Source organism: Eurosta solidaginis, chromosome 5 (genome assembly GCF_040869045.1).
Source record: "Eurosta solidaginis isolate ZX-2024a chromosome 5, ASM4086904v1, whole genome shotgun sequence".
Classification (NCBI taxonomy): Eukaryota; Metazoa; Arthropoda; class Insecta; order Diptera; family Tephritidae; genus Eurosta; species Eurosta solidaginis.
Genome location: NC_090323.1, coordinates 230,892,802 through 230,914,825, shown reverse-complemented (window position 1 = coordinate 230,914,825; position 22,024 = coordinate 230,892,802). Strand labels below are relative to the sequence as shown.

The 22,024-nt window shown below is 37.2% G+C and overlaps 1 protein-coding gene across 1 annotated transcript in view; it reads left to right on the top strand.

The window, feature by feature from the left end:
- Nucleotides 1-22,024, top strand: part of TrpA1 (Transient receptor potential cation channel A1) — a 201,784-nt gene that overhangs the window by 75,247 nt on the left and 104,513 nt on the right. Inside the window, exons 4-7 of the mRNA XM_067788778.1 lie at nucleotides 364-520; nucleotides 9,000-9,090; nucleotides 10,694-10,889; nucleotides 11,427-11,534. Of these exons, the coding sequence (XP_067644879.1) occupies nucleotides 364-520; nucleotides 9,000-9,090; nucleotides 10,694-10,889; nucleotides 11,427-11,534 (552 nt within the window). The remainder of the gene's footprint in view (nucleotides 1-363; nucleotides 521-8,999; nucleotides 9,091-10,693; nucleotides 10,890-11,426; nucleotides 11,535-22,024) is intronic.

Sequence of the window (22,024 nt, the reverse complement as noted above, 5' to 3'; positions counted from 1 at the left end):
TGTGCCGCATTAATTTTTCTGGCTCAACTTTGTGTGGTTGAATTATACATTCGTGAAAATGACATTCCAAATCTCTAGATTTAAGTAGAACCTTGGGAATCTAAAGGGCAATCCAAAGAGGCCTCCAACACAATATCGGAAAAATTGTACATTCATGCTTCTGGCTAGCGGGCGACGATATCCAATCAAGAACCGAAGACATTCGGCGAATGTTTTTGACGTTCCTACAACAAGAACAACAAAAATGTCATTATACCGTTTTTATGCAAAACTTTGCCAAAACAATAGTATTCTGTTTGTACAAAAAAATTTAACTTTGTTCAAATTTAACTGTTTGTTTTCTTATTTCTTTCTGCATTGCAGGCTGCAGAATCAGGAAATTTGGATGAGTTCAAGAGGTTGTATCAAGCAGACAATGGACGTTTATCAATTAAAGATAGCAAAGGTCGTACTGCAGCACATCAGGCATCTGCACGAAATCGCGTTAATATATTACGCTACATAAATGATCAAAGAGGAGGTAAATATGAAATTTTAATAAAATACTTGTAATTTATAAAAGAGTAAGGTCCCAGCTCGTCAGTGTGTACTGTGTTAGTATGCACTAGAAACTCATACATATCCGTGGGCCAATTTTCAAATAATCAAGATCAGAGGGCATAGAAATGAGTTTTACCCAAATATCTCCTTTTGTAAGGCTTTACCGCGTTTTAAGTATATTATAAATTTATATAACATTACATTCTGCAAACATCTTGCCTGCAATATTCTTTTATGAGCACGTAACCCGCGAAGCCTAGATTATGATTTGTATTATCCTACATCCGTAAACTATGAAGAGAATTTGTTATAATTTTGTATTTGGACTAACATTAGAATCTCAGCTACGAAATTACAAATTTAAAAAATAAGCAATACATGTCCACTTTCTATACTCAGCGTGCTTTGCACACATAGTATATTAAGTTTGATTGGATAACGGTTGGTTGTGCAGGTATAAAAGAATCGGGATAGATACAGATTTCCATATATCAAAATTATCAGTGTCAAAAAAAAATTTGATTGAGGCATGTCCGCCCGTCCGTCCGTCCGTCCGTCCGTCCGTCCGCCTGTCCGTTAACATGATAACTTGAGGAAATATTGAGATATCTTTACCAAATTTGGTATACGAGCTTATCTGGACCCAGAATAGATTGGTATTGAAAACGGCTGATAACCACGCCCACTTTTTATATATATAACATTTTGGAAAACACAAAAACCTGATTATTTAGTAAATAATACACCTAGAATGTTGAAATTTCACGTGTGGACTGATATTGAGACTCTTGATAAAAATAAAAAAATAAAAATTTAAAATGGGCGTGGCACCGCCCACTTGTGATAAAATCAATTTTACAAACATTATTAATCATAAATCAAAAATCGTTATACCTATCGTACCAAAATTCGACAAAGAGGTTGCCTTTACTAAAAGGAATGCTTTGAAGAAAAATTAACGAAATCGGCTAACGACCACGCCCACTTTTAATAAAAGATTTTTAAAAGGGTCGTGGACGAATAAAATAAGTTATATATTTGCAAAAAAGAGCTTTATATGAATTGTATTTCATTTCCCAAGTGGATTTATAACAGTAAATAGGAAAAACTTCAAATCTTAAAAAATGGGCGTGGCACCGCCCTTTTATGACTAAGCAATTTTCTATGTTTCGGGAGCCATAACTCGAAGAAAAATTAACGGTACACAGATTTTCCCTATAGCAGGAAATATTTCTAGAAAAAATGGGCGAGATCGGTTAAAGACCACGCTCACTTTTATATAAAAGATTTTTAAAAGGGTCTTAGACGAAAATAATAAGCTATAACTTAGTTTTGAATCAATGATATTTCACGTATCAAGTTTTATTGTAAGAGGAAATGGGGAGACACTTTTTCTTAAAAGGGCGGTGCCACGTGTTATGTAGAAAAGTAATTTATCTGAAATGAAATGTACAATTGAAGCTCAAGCTGATTATATAATGTTAGACAGGTTTATTTGTTATTCTTTTTCTTCTTCTTCTTCTTGTAGCCATAAGGATACTCCCTTAAAGTGTTAGGGAGATTTATCGATTTTAATGGCTCTTTGCCGGATATTAATTTGGTACGCTCCGAAAAATAACCGCTTTAAGATACTTTTGAAAGTAGTGCACTACACAACCACTTGAATTACATTCCCTCTCCGTTGCATATGCTGTACTGCAGAAGCGGTTGATCCTATGCCAAAGTTTTGTAAAAAAGCTGAATAAATATACATAAATAATATCGATATAATACTGAACAGCGGCAGCACTGTTAAAAATCCAATGTTACTAAGCTCTGTTGAAGCGCGCTGTAGTTTTTCTCGTATATCAATAACAAGACTCGTGGTTGTTTTAATGTTTTTTTTTTTGCAATCCACGGCCCATACTATGGAATATGCTTCCCTTCATAGTACACACTAACACTACCCTATGCGTCTCATATTGTTTATCAGAAAATAAGTAACGCCGGGCGATCCTGAGACCTTAGGCTTGAAAAGATGTATGTGTAATCAAGGGTCATTCTTAGTTAATTCATTGGTGTTTAGCCACTTAATAAAGCACATATATGTGGGATTTCTTTGTCTAGGGTTCCAATTAAAACTTGCTTAATTACTAGAACGTATATATTAGCGTTTATTACATTTACATATATTTTTATATACGTGTTGTCAGTACCGCACTTCAAACTTGATTGTCGTTCGTCTCTTTTAACTAACTTGTGTTAAGCTCTCTTCGTCTAGTTCGGGTTGCCGGTCTAACTATTGCAGGGATGCAATTAGCGCAGTGTATAATTAAAAGGTATGTCCGCTTCTAGTTGTCCTACGTCCGTCTGTCAATCCCACATATATGAAGTTGTTGAAGATGATCCGGCTCAGAAGGTGACTGATAGCATTTGCAAGTAAGTTCTTTGATTACGGCAAATACATTAACTAGTTCTGGTGAATTGTAAATTTTTCTGTTCTTAGTTGATATGGTGGAATTTACCTAACAAATCGCTGGATAGTCGTTTATATGCTTAGTATGCGGACTCCGCATTCTGGGATTCTAGGGGTTGATAAGCGCATTTCATAGCTTCCGCAACCCAATTGTCAACCTGACCTACGCGAGGCGAATCCTCTACAAATATGCATGTGAGATACATAAATTTACCACGCGGGTCTCTGGAGACACCAAGCTCCCCATGGAACTAGAACAGTTCATGATGTATATTAGAACGATTTTCCGTCATCCCTTGTCAAATTTGATTTTGAGAAAAACCGGTTTCGGCGTTGTGTCATCATCAGTGTCGATTTTCTTTCTGCAGCCACGGCGTATACAAGCTTACCTGCGGATGCCAACATAGGACAAACAGGACGGCAAATAAGAGCGAGGTTCAGAGAACATATTAGAGATTACAACAAATAAAAACGGAATCCAAACATTATACCCGAGTCTAACTTCGAGAATCACATGGTCGAGAATGAATGTTCCCCAGCAAACATCAATAAAACAGTTAGGGTTCTGCACATACAAGCAAAAGACCGACGTCTCAACGTACTCGAAAAGATGGAAATCTACAAACAGAAAACATTCGACGGTAGAATATTAAACGAACAGATAAACACAATTTCTGACACAATATTCGAGCCTTTAAAACTTGTTTACAAGAAACAAAGTAATCACACATGTTCAACAGACCAACACAAAACAATTAACGCACCAAAACAGCAAACCCACAAAGAAGGTCAATCGAGTAAAATTACGGATTTTTACCTGCCTCAGTCAACCACACAAATCGATCAGTAAAAACCCTCGGCACCACCTATGACAGCACAGCTACGAGACTCTCCTTTGCAGCCATGAACGACAGTAATTCCCTAGCAAAAATCCCACACAATAGCTACATCTTACGCTTTGCTTTCCCTAGCAACAGGGATATATGTCGCAAGGTCCGACTGCCCTCCTGCCTTAGCTCCCCCATGAATGGATCTTCGCTTTATAAATGTGCACTTCAATTGGGCTCGCAACGATTAATCAAACCTTTAGCTAACAAGAGTGCGTTCAAACTAAATTATTTTATTATTTCCTTAGACAAATCCCAAACAGACGCAAAAACATCAACGAGAGAAATAAAGTATTTAAAAGAAAATCCTTTATTACCTAATTACGACGAGCAAGTAAATGTGGAAAAGAATTCACAGTTACAACAAAAGAGAATAACTTAATTAAAATAGTTTAAGTGCTACGATTTAAACGATGATGCTACTTTTTGTTGTTGTATGCATAACTTATTTGCATATGTGTGTGTAGGAGAAATTACTCAGTAGAAAACGAAGGAGCGAAAATCTTACAGAAGCTGGTCTTTAGGGTAAAAAGGGCTTTATCCTTGCGTTGTTTGATTTTTAATGTTTCCTTATATCGTCGGCTTAGAGTGCAAACCTGCTAAGTACCATTTTTTGTTGTTATATCGGCCTACTGATTTGTAAGATCGCGTGTTCGAATCGAGCTCAAGGCCTAACAATATTTTTTTATCATTATTATTGTTATGATAAATTTTTTCTTAATTGAAAAAATTTTTAAATTAGAACAGAAGAAAGAAAGAATTTAGACAACTGCCAAAGCTCGTTGTATAGATCCATTTCGGGAACTGCTAAATTCCTTCATCGGCAACGTTTAGGCGCCGCTGCTATAACCATTCAGCCATCACAGCGGTTTTTTGTTTGTCTTCATTAATCCTACTTCTATTCTGGTTCGTGCCAATTGATATTCACAACACTGCGACATCTGTTGCAGAATGGATGTGAAAATTGGACTTGTTTGATGGCAATGCTGCCATTGTGTCATATTTTATTGACACTTTTTTCACCGTGCTCTGGGATGTATTAACCATTTTTGTTGTTATATCGGCCTACTGATTTGTAAGATCGCGGGTTCGAATCGAGCTCAAGGCCTAACAATAATTTTTTATCATTATTATTTTTATGATAATTTTTTTCTTAATTGAAATTTATCATAACAATAATAATGATAAAAAATTATTGTTGGGCCTTGAGCTCGATTCGAACTCGCGATCTTGCTAAGTACCATTTTTTCCAAAAATTACTTTTTGATGCAGTATGATAAAGCAGAAGCTAATGCATCAACCTGGCATAGCAGGAAAGTCAAATATTGGCCACAAATAAAGCAAGCCAACTTTATGATTAGTTCACTTTCTATGCTTTCAATGAAAAACTCAAATAGTTCGTTGCCTGCCATGTAATTTTATTTTTATGTCGGTTACCAGATTTACACTTTAAGATGATGAAACTAAATATTTCAAACTTCAATTGCCCTTTTGCTTATTCATCTTATTTTCCTTTCGAAAAGGAGCAGAGGAAACTTTGACAGCAGATTAAGTACTGCGCTGAGGTGAAGTGCGCTTGCTCATCCGTCCGACCCTATCTTGCCATATTTTGCATTCCAGCTAACGTATATTTTTTACCAACTCTTCGCCCCTTTACTTGAACAGCTCGAGCTGTTGTTTGTGATATTTTAGTGTCGCGAAGCTGTCACTCCCTTCTTTTCCTAATCGTGTTGAAGAAGGTAGTTTAGAATGACATCGTTTGGGATATCTGCATATACGTAAAACTCCTATATAGCTAATAGCATATACTCCCAATGTGTTTTGAATTCGAAATCAAAACAAGACAGCCTTTACAATTTTTGTGAATGTAGCAGCATCAATGTGACAAGAAAAAATTTTAATTTAAGTACATTCGATTATTGAATACAAAAACAACAAGTAAGGACTTCTAAGCACAGGTGAAACCGAACATTACATACCCAGCTGTACACTTCAAATGCTCTTGTTGTTTGTTTTGTGTGCTTAATAGTGTTAAAAGGCTGCGGAATAATACATATACATATGGTTCTATTCTGAACTAATTTTTCATCGATTTATGGCTCTCGAAACATAGAAAATTGCTTAGTCAGAAAAGGGGCGGTGCCACGCCTTTGTTTTAAATTTTGAAGTTTTTCCTGTTTATTGTTGTAAATCTACTTGGGAAATAAAATACCATTGATATAAAGCTCTTTTTTGCAAAGACATAGCTTATTTTATTCGTCACGACCCTTTTAAAAATCCTTTATATAAATGTGGGCGTGGTCCTTAACCGATTTCATTAATTTTTCTGCAAAGCATTCCTTATAGCAAAGGCAAACTCTTTGCCGAATTTTGTTACGATAGGTTTAACGATTTTTGATTTATGATAAATAATATTTGTAAAATTGATTTTATCACAATGTTTTCAAATTTGTATCAAGAGTCTCAATATCAGTCCACACATCAAAATTCAACATTCTTGGTTTACTAAATAATCAGGTTTTTTGTGTTTTCCAAAATGTTATATATAAAAAGTGGGCGTGGTTATCATCCGATTTCGCTCATTTTCAATACCAATCTATTCTGGATCCAGATAAGTTCGTATACCAAATTCGGTGCAGTATCTCAATATTTACTCAAGTTATCGTGTTAACGGGCTCAATCAAATTTTTTTTCGATACTGATAATTTTGATATATGGAAGTCTATATCTATCTCGATTCCTTTATACCTGTACAAACAACCGTTATACAATCAAAGTTATAATACCCTGTGTACAAGTACAGCTGGGTATAAAAAAGTTTAAACAGCAATATATCGGCACTCTGATGTTTGGGAATCTACCTAGCCTTTTGTAGCAATATAGGTTTATTACATATATCGTTATCTCAATGTGAAAATGTGCTAAGTCACTTTTTTTTGAAAAATTGTATTTTAATGCAGTTTTAAAACTGAGTTCAAAATGCATCGATCACAAGAAAAAAAATATTTAAATTTTTAATTTTTACGTGCTGTTTGCAATGATGTGTAAATGTGCTAAGGCGTCAACTGTTCAAAAAAAATGTACTAAGTCAATCAGTCAATAATATCAATATAAATTACTAATCATTTCTTTTTGTGCGCGCATTTTGTTTATGTATTTAATTCATTAAAAGTACATGTTTTGTTGTTGGTGTTGTTGTATTAACGATACAGACACTCCCTGAAGGCTTTGGGCCGATGTCGATAGTCCTTTGCCGCTTATAGATCCGTTACGTTCTGGTAACAAAGCACTATTAAGGTACTAGTTCGACCATCGCGGGAAGGATTTATATGACCACATTAAGCCTTCTAGACCATCCCGTCTTCCCCATCCCCTAGTTCCATTAGGAACTTGTGGTCGCTAGAGCCTCGGCTGTCAATGAAACAGAATTCGCCACGGGTAGGTGAGGTTGACAATTGGGTTGGAGAAGCTATATATTACGCTGGGAACCCCTTGAGAGGGTTGCCTACTCAACCCATTTAAATTGGATTCACCCAATTGATACATACCTTTGGTATGTGATAAATGCTTTGCGCTGACCATAATCTACTTCAATTCTTACATGTCGATAAATACATGCTTTGTTACAGACTAGTTAAAAATAGAAAACAATTGAAGCTTAAACTTATATAAGCTGTTATTAAAATTAATAACACTACTGAATCGATTTGCTAGACGTATAGTCCTAGTTATAGGTTCATTCATAGCATAATTCGTTTTATGAGTTATTTCGATAAATAATCTATTATGCCGAAGATCAAGCAGTAGAATATATGGAATAAACAAATTAGATAAATCAGAGCAATTCGTGCTAAAGTTTGTTACATTATAGGCAGGCATGAGTGAGATAAAAGATCTTCTGTCATGCAAATCCTTAATACCAATCAATTTGCATCTGCTGGTATATGATGGGAGGCCGCCTGGCCAGTGAAGCATACGTAAAACAATTTTTGTAACAATTTTTTGAACTTCTTCAATTTTATAGGAGTTAGATTCATAGAAAGGATTCCATATTATTGAGCAATATACAAGACGACTTCTGACCAAGGATGTATAAAGTGCCATCAACGTCATAGTGTCCTTAAAGTCACTGGTGTTACGTCTACTGAACCCAACCATTGCAACAAATTATGAAACAACGAAGTCAATGTGACTAGAAAAAAGATTTTGGAGTCAAAAACTACACCCAAGTCTTTACCCTCTTGACAACGATTAAGAGATTTGGCATTTAGTTTGTAGATAAAGTATGTGGCAGTTGTCTTTATGGAATAAGACACAACACAGCATTTGCTTGAATTTAAAAATAAATTATTGTGTGCGCACCATCCGGCAAAAGAGTCCAGATCAGAACCGTTAGAAATACTTTGTCAAATAAATAGTATTTTTTGTGAAATATATAGTTTTAGTGTTATGTTTCAATCATTAAAAGGGAGGAGTGATGGGAAAACATATTGAGTAAAAAGTGCTAAGTCAGGAAAAAAAATTTGTTATGAGTGCGGAAATTGTGCTAAGTCATAAAATAGCTGCTGGGTTGGCATACATGATTTTTATTTATATTTTTAAAAGCTTCTATACTCAAAAGCATTGCAATTAAGGTATCCTCATTCACAGTTTTGAAAAAAGAAGATTATTTCAAAAATTATTCAGTTTTTTTCGTCTCCTATAAAATTCGTAAAAAGTGACTTAGCACATTTTCACATTAAGCTAACGATATGGATATCTGTCTCTGCTTTGCAGTTGCTCTTCAGCAAAAAGAAAAAGTCTTATGTTGTTAAGTACGCTTTTAATGTCGTCGACAGTTGTTCCTAACTGTTTCTGCATGTTTCTGTTTTCTAAACATTACTAAACATTATTGGGAAGAAGTCAAATTCTTGAATTTTTGGATTTTACCTCGCTAAATCACATTTTTCATGTTGCGTGCTGGTGAATACATATGTACACAGATATATACAAAATGTTGCGTATACGCCCTGGTGTGTCACATTGCCTGTACCATTGTCAATCAAACCTCACTCACTAACTTCAAAACTGTTAAAGCAAAATTGAACACAAAATGGAATATAATTTACTTGTTTCAGATTTCAATGCAAAGGACAATGCGGGTAACACGCCGCTACACGTGGCAGTTGAAAATGATTCATTTGAGGCTATTGGTTATTTGCTTTCCATGTAAGTTTGTAATAATAAAGATATATTAGCTGTGTTTTTTGTTTACATGTATATACATATGCACTTAAGCTTTATATGGACTGTTAAGTGTGTAACTTTATCTGCACTTATGAAATTGTTCCGCAAAAAATTAGTACTGCTAAATTTCAGTATGCATTATACTCAGTTGGGAACTAATACCAGTTGGGAACTAGTACCAGTTGGAAACTAGTACTAAACGTTCGCTTTGCGTAACTGCCTAACATTTGTTCCTGCAGGGGTTATATAATGCAGTGCTTTTGCTCAATACAAGAGCACACCCCAGATTACTGAAGACTGGGCCTAGAATTACCAAAGCGACCACCTCGTAAGTATAGAGGGCAAAGCATACGCGGACCTAAGAGGAATAACTCAGACATTCTAAGAAATATACACTTGGCTGCAATTGCATGCCAAATATTGGGACTATGTGAAGAGTCCCATGGACTCGATATTAAAGACAGAGTCTTCTTTCGCAGTGAAGAGATTCCTTCCATGTTAATACTCTGGGTCCATTGGTGCTGCAGATTATCTTTATAGTGAATAAATCCGGAAGAAGTTAAAAGCCATCATGCATGACTTTATTGAAAACCCCAATACGAGGAAGTGAAGCATACATATTCTCAGACTATGACTTTTCCACTGGTGTTAGTAATACTTAAACGAAGAGGAAGAAGAAGCCGACAACTATGACGAAGATTTAGGCGAATACAAAGGCAAATACGAAGATGACATATCGCTCATTTACTTCAATAGTGTCATAACTCAAAATATATGACGTTTGAGTTAATAACATACAAACATAGCCAATAACATGATCTATGTTGTATAAACAAATCTTTGTGATCCGTTAAAAATTTACCACGTGCTATACAAATGAAAATATGCCTTTATATGCGCAACATATGGCAGTTAAAATCTTTGAATGGCTCTCATGGAAAATTGTGTTTTTTTGAGTTATGACACTATTGAAGTAAATGAGCAATATGTATGCCCTACATGAGATATGTCCCCACATGACACTAACTAGCTTCTAATTGTAAAGTGGAACCAAACCTCTATGGTACAACCTAGTTGCAGCTGGAAGATTCCCTGGACTCCTGATAGAGGGATTTGATGACGATTTGCGCATGGTCGCGTCTATTCAATGGTGTGCAGTGCTTCGCCCTTGCTAACACACTAACAACAAGACAAAGACGAAGAAGCATGCCTGTTTTAAGGGGTGACTAAAATCCTAACCCGAGAATGTTCGTGTGCATAAACAAATCCATCCTCAGGGGGTAGGGCTAGTACCAGAAAGTGTTTGTACTGATCCCACGGGATTGATATTCGACAAAGGATTGCGCATATCCGCAATACTCCACTAAACCCTCGCGGTGTAGTTTTGGCGGGTAACAACAATAGTAAAAATAACAACAAAGACGAATGGAGACGAAGGCAAAAACGAGGACTTATTTTAGAACGAACACAATACTAATAGAAACATGAGAAGCAATATCGAAGAAGAAGAATTAAAGTTCGTACAGGAAAAAGAGATTTATAACCTCAATCTATAATCGTCCTTATTATTCAACTATCCCTACAGTCCCGTTGATACTGGATTACTTAACGAAAAGAAGCAAGCACCGGTACATTTGGCAACCGAATTGAATAAAGTTAATGCTCTACGAGTAATGGGTAATTTTCGTAATGTTATCGATATACAGCAAGGGGGCGAGCATGGACGTACAGCATTACATTTGGCTGCTATTTATGATCATGAAGAATGTGCCAGGATATTGGTGAGTGTAAGGGATCAAACAAAACGATATACATATATGTAAGTATGTGAATTTATGTGCACGCACGTATACATACAAAATGAAAGAATGTTGTATTCAAAAACGTGTGGGCGCATAATTATGCATTACATATGTATACAACCTAACACATGGACATTTTGCATGAAAACTTCACCTCAAATGTATTCTCTTTACTCTTTTAATCCTTAATATTGAAATTGGTGTACTTTTTAATTTTTTTTTAGCTTGTTCTTATTTACTTATTTATCAAATCGAATTTACGTTCCTTTTTTACTCACCGGCGAGTCATTTTAAACTTTCTTTCCTACTCTATTTCCTTTTCGACATATGTTAGTAGACATTTTTTTTATTTATATTTTCTCAAATTATTTTAACTTCAATAAATAAATCTCTCCCTCTCGCTTATAATTTATATTTCTTATTATTTTATTCAAAGTCATCATTTTGTGTTATTTTATAGCGTAATTTGGTTCACTTTTGTTAATTCGTGTTGCATACATCTGTTGTGTCTTACAGATAACCGAATTTGAAGCATGTCCCCGTAAACCCTGCAACAATGGTTATTATCCCATACACGAAGCTGCTAAGAATGCCAGCTCCAAAACAATGGAGGTCTTCTTGCAGGCAAGTAAAAATAGTTGCACTAATTTATGTTATATTCCATTCACAATGCACAAACTAAACCTCTATTAGCCTTAGAGTCTTGATAAATATTTGTAAATACAGAAAATTCGATAAAGATTTATGTAGAATTCATATTTTGTGATCGCATTTGAGTCACTAAACAAACACCTAGGAACGTTTTCACAATCATCAGTTTGTGACTTATCTATAAGTCAGCGAAACTCGGGTTTTTCGCCATGCTAACTGAGGCATCGACTGTCGCAAAAGTCAGCTGTTTTGTTCATATATTCTAATTCGCGTGTATTCACAAAAGATTTTTGCGATTTGTATTGCAAAATATGCAGAATAATGCGTTTAACTTGAGGTGGAACACCCTGTGTTGGTAAAAATGAAAAGCCAAATAAGGGAAGGATTACTATCCTAAAGCTAAATTTTAACTTAACTAAATATGATAAAAACGGCTCCAATACATTATGGGTGTATACTTGCACGATTTCCCGTTATTTTTTTTTTAATTTGGAGACAAATTGAGTTCTCTTCACTGACACTTTTCGTTCTGATGTGTTTTTGTCATTGATCCTGAATTTAAACATGTTCAGCCCCATTTTTCTTATTTCCATTCAGTTCCAGTCATAATAGCGAAGGGCTAGAGAAAATTATATCAACTTGTAAAGCAGGCATGCGTAACCAACGAACCGATATCATTTCGTTACGATCATTAACGTTAATAAACGAAACAATGTCATTTCGTTTCGTTTATCAACGTTAAGAACGTCAAATTAACGAAATGATTTTGTTTCGTTTTCTGCCATATCAAAACGAAATCAAATCGTTTATGTTGATTATTAATTTCAAACTATGCTGGCAAAGGTGATTGATGGCGGAGTCATTAAAGGTGAAAGCATTAGCCAAGCTGATTGCAACTTTTCTCATGAATTTTTACAGTACGAACATGTCTCATTTGACAATACCACCAACGAATTACACAAACAAATTTCATGGAGTTTGTGTGTAAAGCCGGAGTCATTGGTGCCGTATGTCGTATCGCTGTATCCGTATTCCTAACGTAATCAGCTGTTTATCGTTACGACGGTAAACCAAAACCCAATTGGTTGGCTACGATACGGTTACGACCTTAGCGGCACCAATAATCGATTGCATTGATTCTCATAAGATAGGTCGAATCAGCTGTTATAATGCTACCGATACGGTTACCGATAAAGCACCAATGTCTCCAGCTTAAGTCCGCTCGCTGTTGCCACGTTACGGCTTCACCATGGCTATAGCATTGCCAGCACAACTCAAACATAAAGTATCACGTTTTTGTTAACATGTTTAACGTTAACGAGAGCTTTTCGTTTCCATTAAAAACGAGATACAATTTATCTTGATAATTTCTTTATCGATATTATTTCGAAGTGTTTCAACGGAAACGGTGGAAATTTTTTGATAAACGATTAGCTTAACGTTAAGGTGCATCCCTGTTGTAAAGCAGGAAACATTTCATATTAAAAGCTGGCCTTCTTCATTTAGATTGCTATTAACAATTATTTAAGAGCAGTGGTCGGCGCGCCATACTCAATTGAGCCAGACTTGCTTCACTCATATTCTTACTCTCCATCGTTCAGTCGTTAGCGAGAAAGCAACGCATAAACACTGCTCACGGCTGTCTCAAAAATATAAAGAATCCCTGTGAGAAATATTATGATGGGGAATCGCAACTGTTAACACGGCCTTTCTGCAATTAACTAATGGTCTCAACATAATTCGGGTGGATTTTATCCTTTTTCGATTTGTTGTAGGTAATCAATATGAGTTCTTTTTTAATTGTTTAAATAGGATTTTAGCAATTCATTCAGGACTCACTTTTTTTCTGAGCCAAAAAAAATAGAACTTCTGCTCTGCAAAAATTCTATGAAGTGTTTAAAGTAATATATCAAAATAGTCAAAAAATTAACGCGAATGAATCTTTATATTTTTATTAAGTCAGTCACATATTTACTAAACATTCTGCACTTTTCTGGTTGCCACACCTCCATTAGTTTCGAAGATATGATATTTTAAGCGAGTAGTTGCAGGGCGGCCGCAGTGGTGTGATGGTAGCGTGCTCCACCTACCACACCGAAAATCGTGGGTTCACGCCCCGGGAAAAGCAACACCAAATTTTAGAAACAAGCTTTTCAATTAGAAGAAAATTTTTCTAAGCCGGGTCGCCCCTCGGCGGTGTTTGGCAAGCACTCCGAGTGTATTTCTGCCATGAAAAGTTCTCAGTGGATACTGATTTTCCTTGCAGATGCCGCTCGGAGTCGGCATAAAGCAAATAGGTCCCGTCCCGCCAATTTGTAGGAAAAATTAAAACGAGCACGACGCAAATTGGAAGAGAAGCTCGGCCTAAGATCTCTTCGGATGTTATCGCGCCTTACATTAATTTTTATTTATTTAATTGCAAGTGTCATGTGCATTCGCATGTAAACATATAGTTTACCCTTCGAAGGGACTACAATTTGATGAATTAAGGGACTTGGGAATATTTGAACATATTTCTGAATCAAATATCAAATTTTCCAAAAAGTTTGTTTTAACAAATGTACTTTCATTTCCTGCTGGGACGCTCATGCTCTCGCTCTCACCAATACACTCACAATTAAATTATTTGCCGACCATTGTTTAAGAATCATGTAAAAACTAACGTTTAAGATTTGAGAGTCAGTTTGGTTCACCATTGCTACTCAATATGAGATAGAAATGATAAATGTTGATTGGGTTATACAAGTGCATACAAGCAAAGCTCCAAACCCGTTGGAATTGATTCTGTTCTTGAACATATGTGGAGATTTTTTCAGGATATTGACCGACCAGTTCTTTATTTTAAATGCTAAACCACATCTTTTCCAGGTATTTTAGATACGGCCAAATATATTTTGGAAAGGTCATTGTATCTCACAAATGGGCAAAAGTATTTCAAATCAAGTAAGGGAGTCTAAGCTCGGATGTAACCGAACCCATTTCTTGTTATAATTCCACTTGGGTAAAGAAAAAAATATCATTGATATAAAACTCTTTTTTGAAAAGATGTGTGCTAAAAATACTTTACATAAAAGTTGACGTGGTCCTTAACCAATTTCGTTAACTTTACTTCCAAGCATTCCTTATAGTAACGGCAACCTCTCAGCTGAATTTTCATATGATAGGTTAAATTGTTTTTGATTAAGCCTCTTGAGAGCAGTGTTATCGCCTTCCACCAAACGTTGCCTCTTCATTCTGCCATTCGACGCTTCTTCCTCCTCGTACCTGTTGCAGTACCGAGGGCTTCTCGCAGCAAACCTTTTGAACTGCCTTCGACCTATTTCTATCGCCTCATGAGCCCATTCCAAGCGCTCGATCTTCGCTCCTGTTGGGTCCACCACTGCTCCCAGGCGTTGGAGAATTCTTAGTGCTGCACGGTACTGCGACTGAGCTCTCTTACTTCCTCTGCTCCGCACCCTTCTCCACTCTACTACTCCGTTTTCATTTGTATGCTTTTCTAACACGGAATTCATTGAATCAGCACTAGGCTCGCTGCCCGAGTCCGACGCAACGCTTAATGTGTTTTTGTCGTCCTTGGCTTGCGACTCAGTCCTCCTATTATCATCTTTCTAATTACAATAAGAATTTGAGTCGTTCATATTGGTCGTACGACCACCTGCCTGACAGCGGTCGAGTATTATATACGGGAAAAAACCGTCCGCCACAGCAGCGCCCCTTACTGTGGTAAGGCCATCAATATGTCCCGAGGTGGCCGGTATCGGGAAGACTCCGTTCGAATACAGCCGAATTTATGCCCCGGCTGAAAATCGTCCAATAGGCACGATGCGCATAATACCCTGGATTAGGGGGTTAGCAGTTCTTGGTCAACGACTTCCCGTCACTCTCCTATGAGGCGAAACGGCGTAGATGCCAGTGCTAAACCGCTCCGCCTCATAGACAAGCGCTATGGAGTTCGGCTGAGCCCTCACACCAACGACAAGGTGCCCACTCTGGTGAGGGGATTAAAAGTTTTAGTCTTGGTTCGGTTTTCAATGACCAAATGCGTATATATGTCAGTTGTCAAAAATCTTGCTCATTTGATCTTCTCAAATAGTAGCTCCGAAAAAATACTTTACAACAACTATCTAAACCGCTTAAGTGTTTGCCTTCAACTCAAGTGAAAATGCATACTTCTGTTAATAATATATATACATATTCTTTGTTGATATATTTCGTTATTTCGTTATATTGTATGTACAAACCAGTAAAGTTTAGCTCTGTAATTGTATTTGTTTACCTTTTGAATAATTCGTCCTCCTCCATATATCCTACGTTGTTTAACTTTTATTTATCCACCTATCAACCTACTGGATGTTCAAAGCTGCATCCGCTCAAAGTCTTACATTTTTGATGGTCGCAAAAGCAAATGAAATTTCTCATAATGAAACTTTAAGCTTTTGGAATGTTTACAAAAAGTAGAATTACGTGGCGGGTAGTTTTGGTAAACAAATAAGAGACACGTGACTTTAAAAAGGGATTTCATTTAAATTTCATTAGAAACAACTTCTTCGTATCTGTTTAAGACACAAATTGTGGATTAATGCAAAGTACGCATAGAGGAGCCCTGAAAGTTAAAAAACTGACAGCACTTCGATAAAATATCATATCGATAATACGCCCATAATGGTGTTATTAATAACATGGTGAATTTTTATTGATAAAACAACGATAGCAAACCGATAACAATCCGTTCACAAAACGATAATACGCACATAGCCAGTGGTTAGCAAATATACGCTTACAATTCACCGACCACAAGTTATTAACACTTCGATACGCCGGAAGCTCATGCAGAAGTGATTGATAACAAATTACTTGTTGAATGGTAAAAAAGAACCGATAACACTTCGATGAATTAATTAAGCGCACATAATGGTTGCTATCTATAACAAGCCGATGATTTTTGGTAACATTCCGATAACTGGGCGAAAACTAATCAATTACACTTCAACAGAAAGCCGATAATAAACACAAAACTCGTCTAATTATATCGGCAGTCACCCATAATAAGATTATGAAGTATTTCTTCAAAATCGTACCGGCATGATTCCGAAAAAGTCAGAAAGTTGGTTCAAAATGGTACCGCAACATTTACGAAAGGATTTCAAAGTAGACCTGAGATGACCACGCAGAAAGGCGACCTAATCCCGAAGTAGTACCTATATCAATATGAAAAGGTACCAGAATTTACAGAATTTACCAATGTTAAGGCACGAAATTATTAAAATTTTAGACATCGTTATGAAAAGAATCCCAACACATGCCTGAGAGTATGCAATATCATAAAATAGCCACGTAAGAAAGACAAAATTTGTGCGTCATGCTGATGCGCCCCGCCTGGCGGTTTGGTAGGTGTGGTGGGTTATTCCTTGCGACTCTTTGGGAGACAGTCAATTTTTCCACTCTTACTAATTTTTAAACGGTTTTATTTATCTTGACTTGACAGGCCAGCCGGCTGGCTGGCTGGCTGGCACGAATTTTCTAATTGAAACTTCCCGACAAGCTTGAAACTTGGAATATAGTTCAGAACCCTATGACAATACAATAATATGGAAAAAAACTCCGATAGGTGGCGCATAGATCAATATATATATAATACTTATAATATTTCAAAAAATCGTATTTTTGGTCCGATATGGCTCATATTTGGAACACATAATACATACATGACTAGAAAGAGACCTATAAAAAATCACCGGCAGGTGGCGCAAGGATCGAGATATTCAAAAAAATCGTGTTTGTGGTCCGATTTGGCTCACATTTGGAACACGTAATACATATGTGAATAGAAAGCGACCTATGATGTCCGATTTGCTCATATTTGGAACAAATATTACATACAGTCAGGTAGAAGTGACATCAAAATAGTCGAGTAAAGTCTTTGGAAGGATTATGTATTGAGGACTTAGATTGTAGATTGGTTAAGATCGTGGCGTATGCCGACGACGTGGCGATCTTGGTCTCTGGTCCTTTCCCCTCCGTAATGAGCGAAATCATGGAAAGGGCCTTGACTAAACTCGGCAGGTGGGCACAGTGATGTGACCTTAGGTTAAATCCCGACTAGACGGGCCTGCTTCTCTTCACGAGGAAGTACAAGCCACCTGCCTTCAGACTACCATCCTTAAACGGCCAGCAACTAACTCTGTGATCGAGTACCAAGTATCTACTAACAATTGACTGCAAGTTGAATTGGAAAGTATGCATCGAAGAGCGGGTACGGAAGGCCTGCATCGCCTTCTATGTCAGCAAATCAATGTTTGGTAAGAAATGGGGACTCAAGCCAAGCATGATACTTTCGATGTACGAGGCGGTGCTGCGACCGGTGCTTACCTATGATTCCATAGTCTGGTGGGAAGCTCTAAGTAAGAGCTACAATCTCACCAGCCTGCAAAAAGTTCAGCGCGCTGCGTGCGTTGGTGCCATAGGGGCCGGACGCACTTACCCCACAGCTGCTTTAGACCCCATTTTGCACCTGCTTCCGATCGACTTGCATACACTTTGTACATCGTCACAAACCGCACTGAGACTCAGGGAGTCTGGGTGTTGGAAGGATACTCAGCAAGAGCATCGCAGTATCCTAAAGAAACTTCCGGATGGGATATGTAGTACCGAGACAAATTACTACCTTCGCAAACTGAAGTTTGAGTACGATTGTAATACCGCCATTCCAAGCAGGAACGAGTGGAAGAGAAACCCGGGCATAAGGGTCGACGACATCCAAATCTACACTGACGGCTCCAAGATGGAATCGGGAGTTGGTCTGGAGTCTTCTCTGAGTCCCTAGATTTGTCGGCATCATTCAGGCTCCCATCGCACTGCAGCGTGTTTCAAGCAGAAATCCTCGCGATTTGGCAAGCCTGCAAATCACTGGAGGGCATGCATGTAGCTGGTAAAGATTGCATCCTGTCAGATAGCTAAGCAGCGATAAAAGCGCTTTTCTCGCCACACATTAACTCAAAATTAGTGTGGGCTCCTAAGCGACTCATATCCCAGTTATCCACCAATCTAAAACTACGCGTTATCTGGGTCCTGGGTCATAGGGGGATAGTGGGTAACGAGAAGGCCGACGAGCTAGCACGCAGGGGCTCATCGGAGATGAACGAGGAAATAACCAGTGTCGAAGTAGGCATACACTTAGCAGTTGCCAAGGGGAATATCCAAAGCTTCTACTTGAAGAAAGCACAAACAAAGTGGAATAACATCACCACCTGTGCAATATCAAAATCAATTTGGCCAAACTATTATGGAAAGAGGACGAGAAGTCTTCTGAACAAATCGAGGGCTAACACACGCAAACTGATAGCAGTCTGCCCCGACCATTAGGCAGTAGGTACGCATGCGGAAAAGATGGGTATTCCGTATCACGACTACTGCAGAAGCTGAAAAGATCCAAATGCCAGGGAGACAGTAGAACACTTTATGTGTAAATGCCCGGCTCTAGCTAGAGCCCGGCTAAGGTTCCTTGGGACCATGTTTCTAGAAAACCTCAGAGGGTCATCTGTGATAGCAATCCCGAATATTTTAATTTTATCAACAACTCTGGCTGGTTGTAATACATTGACCGTAATATTCCGCAGGTTTTTGGACGAGTTACATGGCATCAAAACGGCTTTAAATAGCTACTTGGGCGACCAGGGTCGCAGCCATTTCACCTACCTACCTAGATTGTAACAAATTGTCAGGAAAGAGTTTTTGTAATAATGAGTTACTAAATGAACTAAATAGAATGAGAAATAATAGGCAATTAAATAAAGACTAAAAGCTTGAAAATAAAATAATTAAAAAAAAAAACAAGTAAGGAAGGCTAAGTTCAGGTGTAACCGAATATTACATACTCAGTTGAGAGCTATGGAGACAAAATAAGGGAAAATCACCATGTAGGAAAATGAACCCTGGAATTTGTTTGTATGACATGTGTATCAAATGGAAGGTATTAAAGAGTATTTTAAGAGGGAGTGGGCCATAGTTCTATAGGTGGACGCCATTTAAGGATATCGCCATAAAGGTGGACCAGGGCTGTCTCCAGAATTTGTTAGTACGATATGGGTATCAAATGAAAAGTGTTAATGAGTATTTTAAAATTGAGTGGGCCTTAGTTCTATTGGTGGACGCCTTTTCGAGATATCGCCATAAAGGTGGACCAGGGCTGTCTCTAGAATTTGTTAGTACGATATGGGTATCAAACGAAAGGTGTTAATGAGTATTTTAAAAGGGAGTGGGCCTTAGTTCTATAGGTAGACGGGTTTTCGAGATATCGCCATAAAGGTGGACCACGGATGACTCTATAATGTGTTTGTACGATATGGGTATCGCACTAAAGGTATTAATGAGGGTTTTAAAAGGGCCCTTAGTTGTATATGTGAAGGCGTTTTCGAGATATCGACCAAAATATGGCCCAGGGTGACCCAGAACATCATCTGTCGCGTACCGCTAATTTATTTATATATGTAATACCACGGACAGTATTCCTGACAAGACTCCAAGGGCTTTTGATTTCGCCCTGCAGAACTTTTTCATTTTCTTCTACTTAATATGGTAGGTGTCACACCCATTTTACAAAGTTTTTTCTCAAGTTAAATTTTGCGTCAATAAACCAATCCAATTACCACGTTTCATCCCTTTTTTCGTATTTGGTATAGAATTATGGCATTTTTTACATTTTTCGTGGTCATAGTCGGATTTCGGCCATTTTGTATACCAATACAAAGTGAATTCAGATAAGTACGTTTACTGAGTTTAGTAAAGATATATCGATTTTTGCTCAAGTTATCGTGTTAACGGCCGAGCGGAGGGACAGACGGTCGACTGTGTATAAAAACTGGGAGTGGCTTCAACTGATTTCGCCCTCTTCACAGAAATAAGTTATCGTCCTAGAATCTAAGCCCCTACCAAATTTCACAAGGATTAGTAAATTTTTGTTCGACTTATGGCATTAAAAGTATCCTAGAAAAATTAAATTAAAAAGGGCGGAGCCACACCCATTTTGAAATTTTCTTTTATTTTTGTATTTTGTTGTGCCATATCATTACTGGAGTTGAATGTTGGCATAATTTACTTATATACTGTAAAGATATTAAATTATTTGTTAAAATTTGACTTAAAAAACAATTTTTTTTTAAGTGGGCGTGGTCGTTCTCCGATTTTGCTAATTTTTGTTAAGCATATAGACAATAATGGGAGTAACTTTTCTGCCAAATTTCATCGTGATATCTTCAACGACTCCCAAATTACAGCTTGCAAAACTTCTAAATTACCTTCTTTTATAAGTGGGCGGTGCCACGCCCATTGTCCAAAATTTTACTAATTTTCTATTCTGCGTCACAAGTCCAACTCACCTACCAAATTTCATCGCTTTATCTGTCTTTGGTAATGAATTATCGCACTTTTTGGGTTTTTGCGAAATTTTCAATATCGAAAAAGTGGGCGTGGTTATGGTCCGATTTCGTTCATTTAAATAGCGATCTGAGATGATTACCCAGGCACCAACATACCAGATTTCATCAAGATACCTCCAAATTTACTCAGGTTATCGTGTTAACGGACGGACGGACGGACGGACATGGCTCAATCAAATTTTTTTCGATACTGATGATTTTGATATATGGAAGTATATATCTATCTCGATTCCTTTATACCTGTAAAACCAACCGTTATCCAATCAAAGTTAATATACTCTGTCAGCTCTGCTCAACTGAGTATAAAAATTTTAAGTTAAACTGTTTTATTAAAAACACGGTTTTATCAGTCAACAAATGCAATCTTCCATCTACCACTTTGTATGAAAAAAAGTCAGTCGTTGTAAGCCCATGGGAGGGTTTGAACCCCGAACCCCCTCCCCCCTTTCTCCGCGCCCCTGCCTAGGATCTACCTAATTATTTTCTAGCTTTTAGTATTATTATTACTTCATGTAAGTATTGTTTTCAATAAAACCGTTTAACTTAAACTTTTTTTTCATTATTATACTCAGTTGAGCAGAGCTCACAGAGTATATTAACTTTGATTGGATAACGGTTGGTTGTTCAGGTATAAAGGAATCGAGATAGATATAGACTTCCATATATCAAAATCATCAGTATCGAAAACAAATTTGGTTGAGCCATGTCCGTCCGTCCGTCCGTCCGTTAACACGATAAGTTGAGTAAATTTTGAGGTATCTTGACGAAATTTGGTATATGGTTCCTGGGCGCTCATCTCAGATCTCTATTTAAAATGAACGATATCGGACTATAAGCACGCCCACTTTTTCGATATCGAAAATTTCGAAAAATCGAAAAAGTGCGATAATTCATTACCAAAGACGGATGAAGCGATGAAACTTGGTGGGTGGGTTGAACTTATGACGAAGAATAGAAAATAAGTAAAACTTTGTACAATGCGCCTGGCACCGCCCACTTTTAAAAGAAGGTAATTTAGAAGTTTTGCAA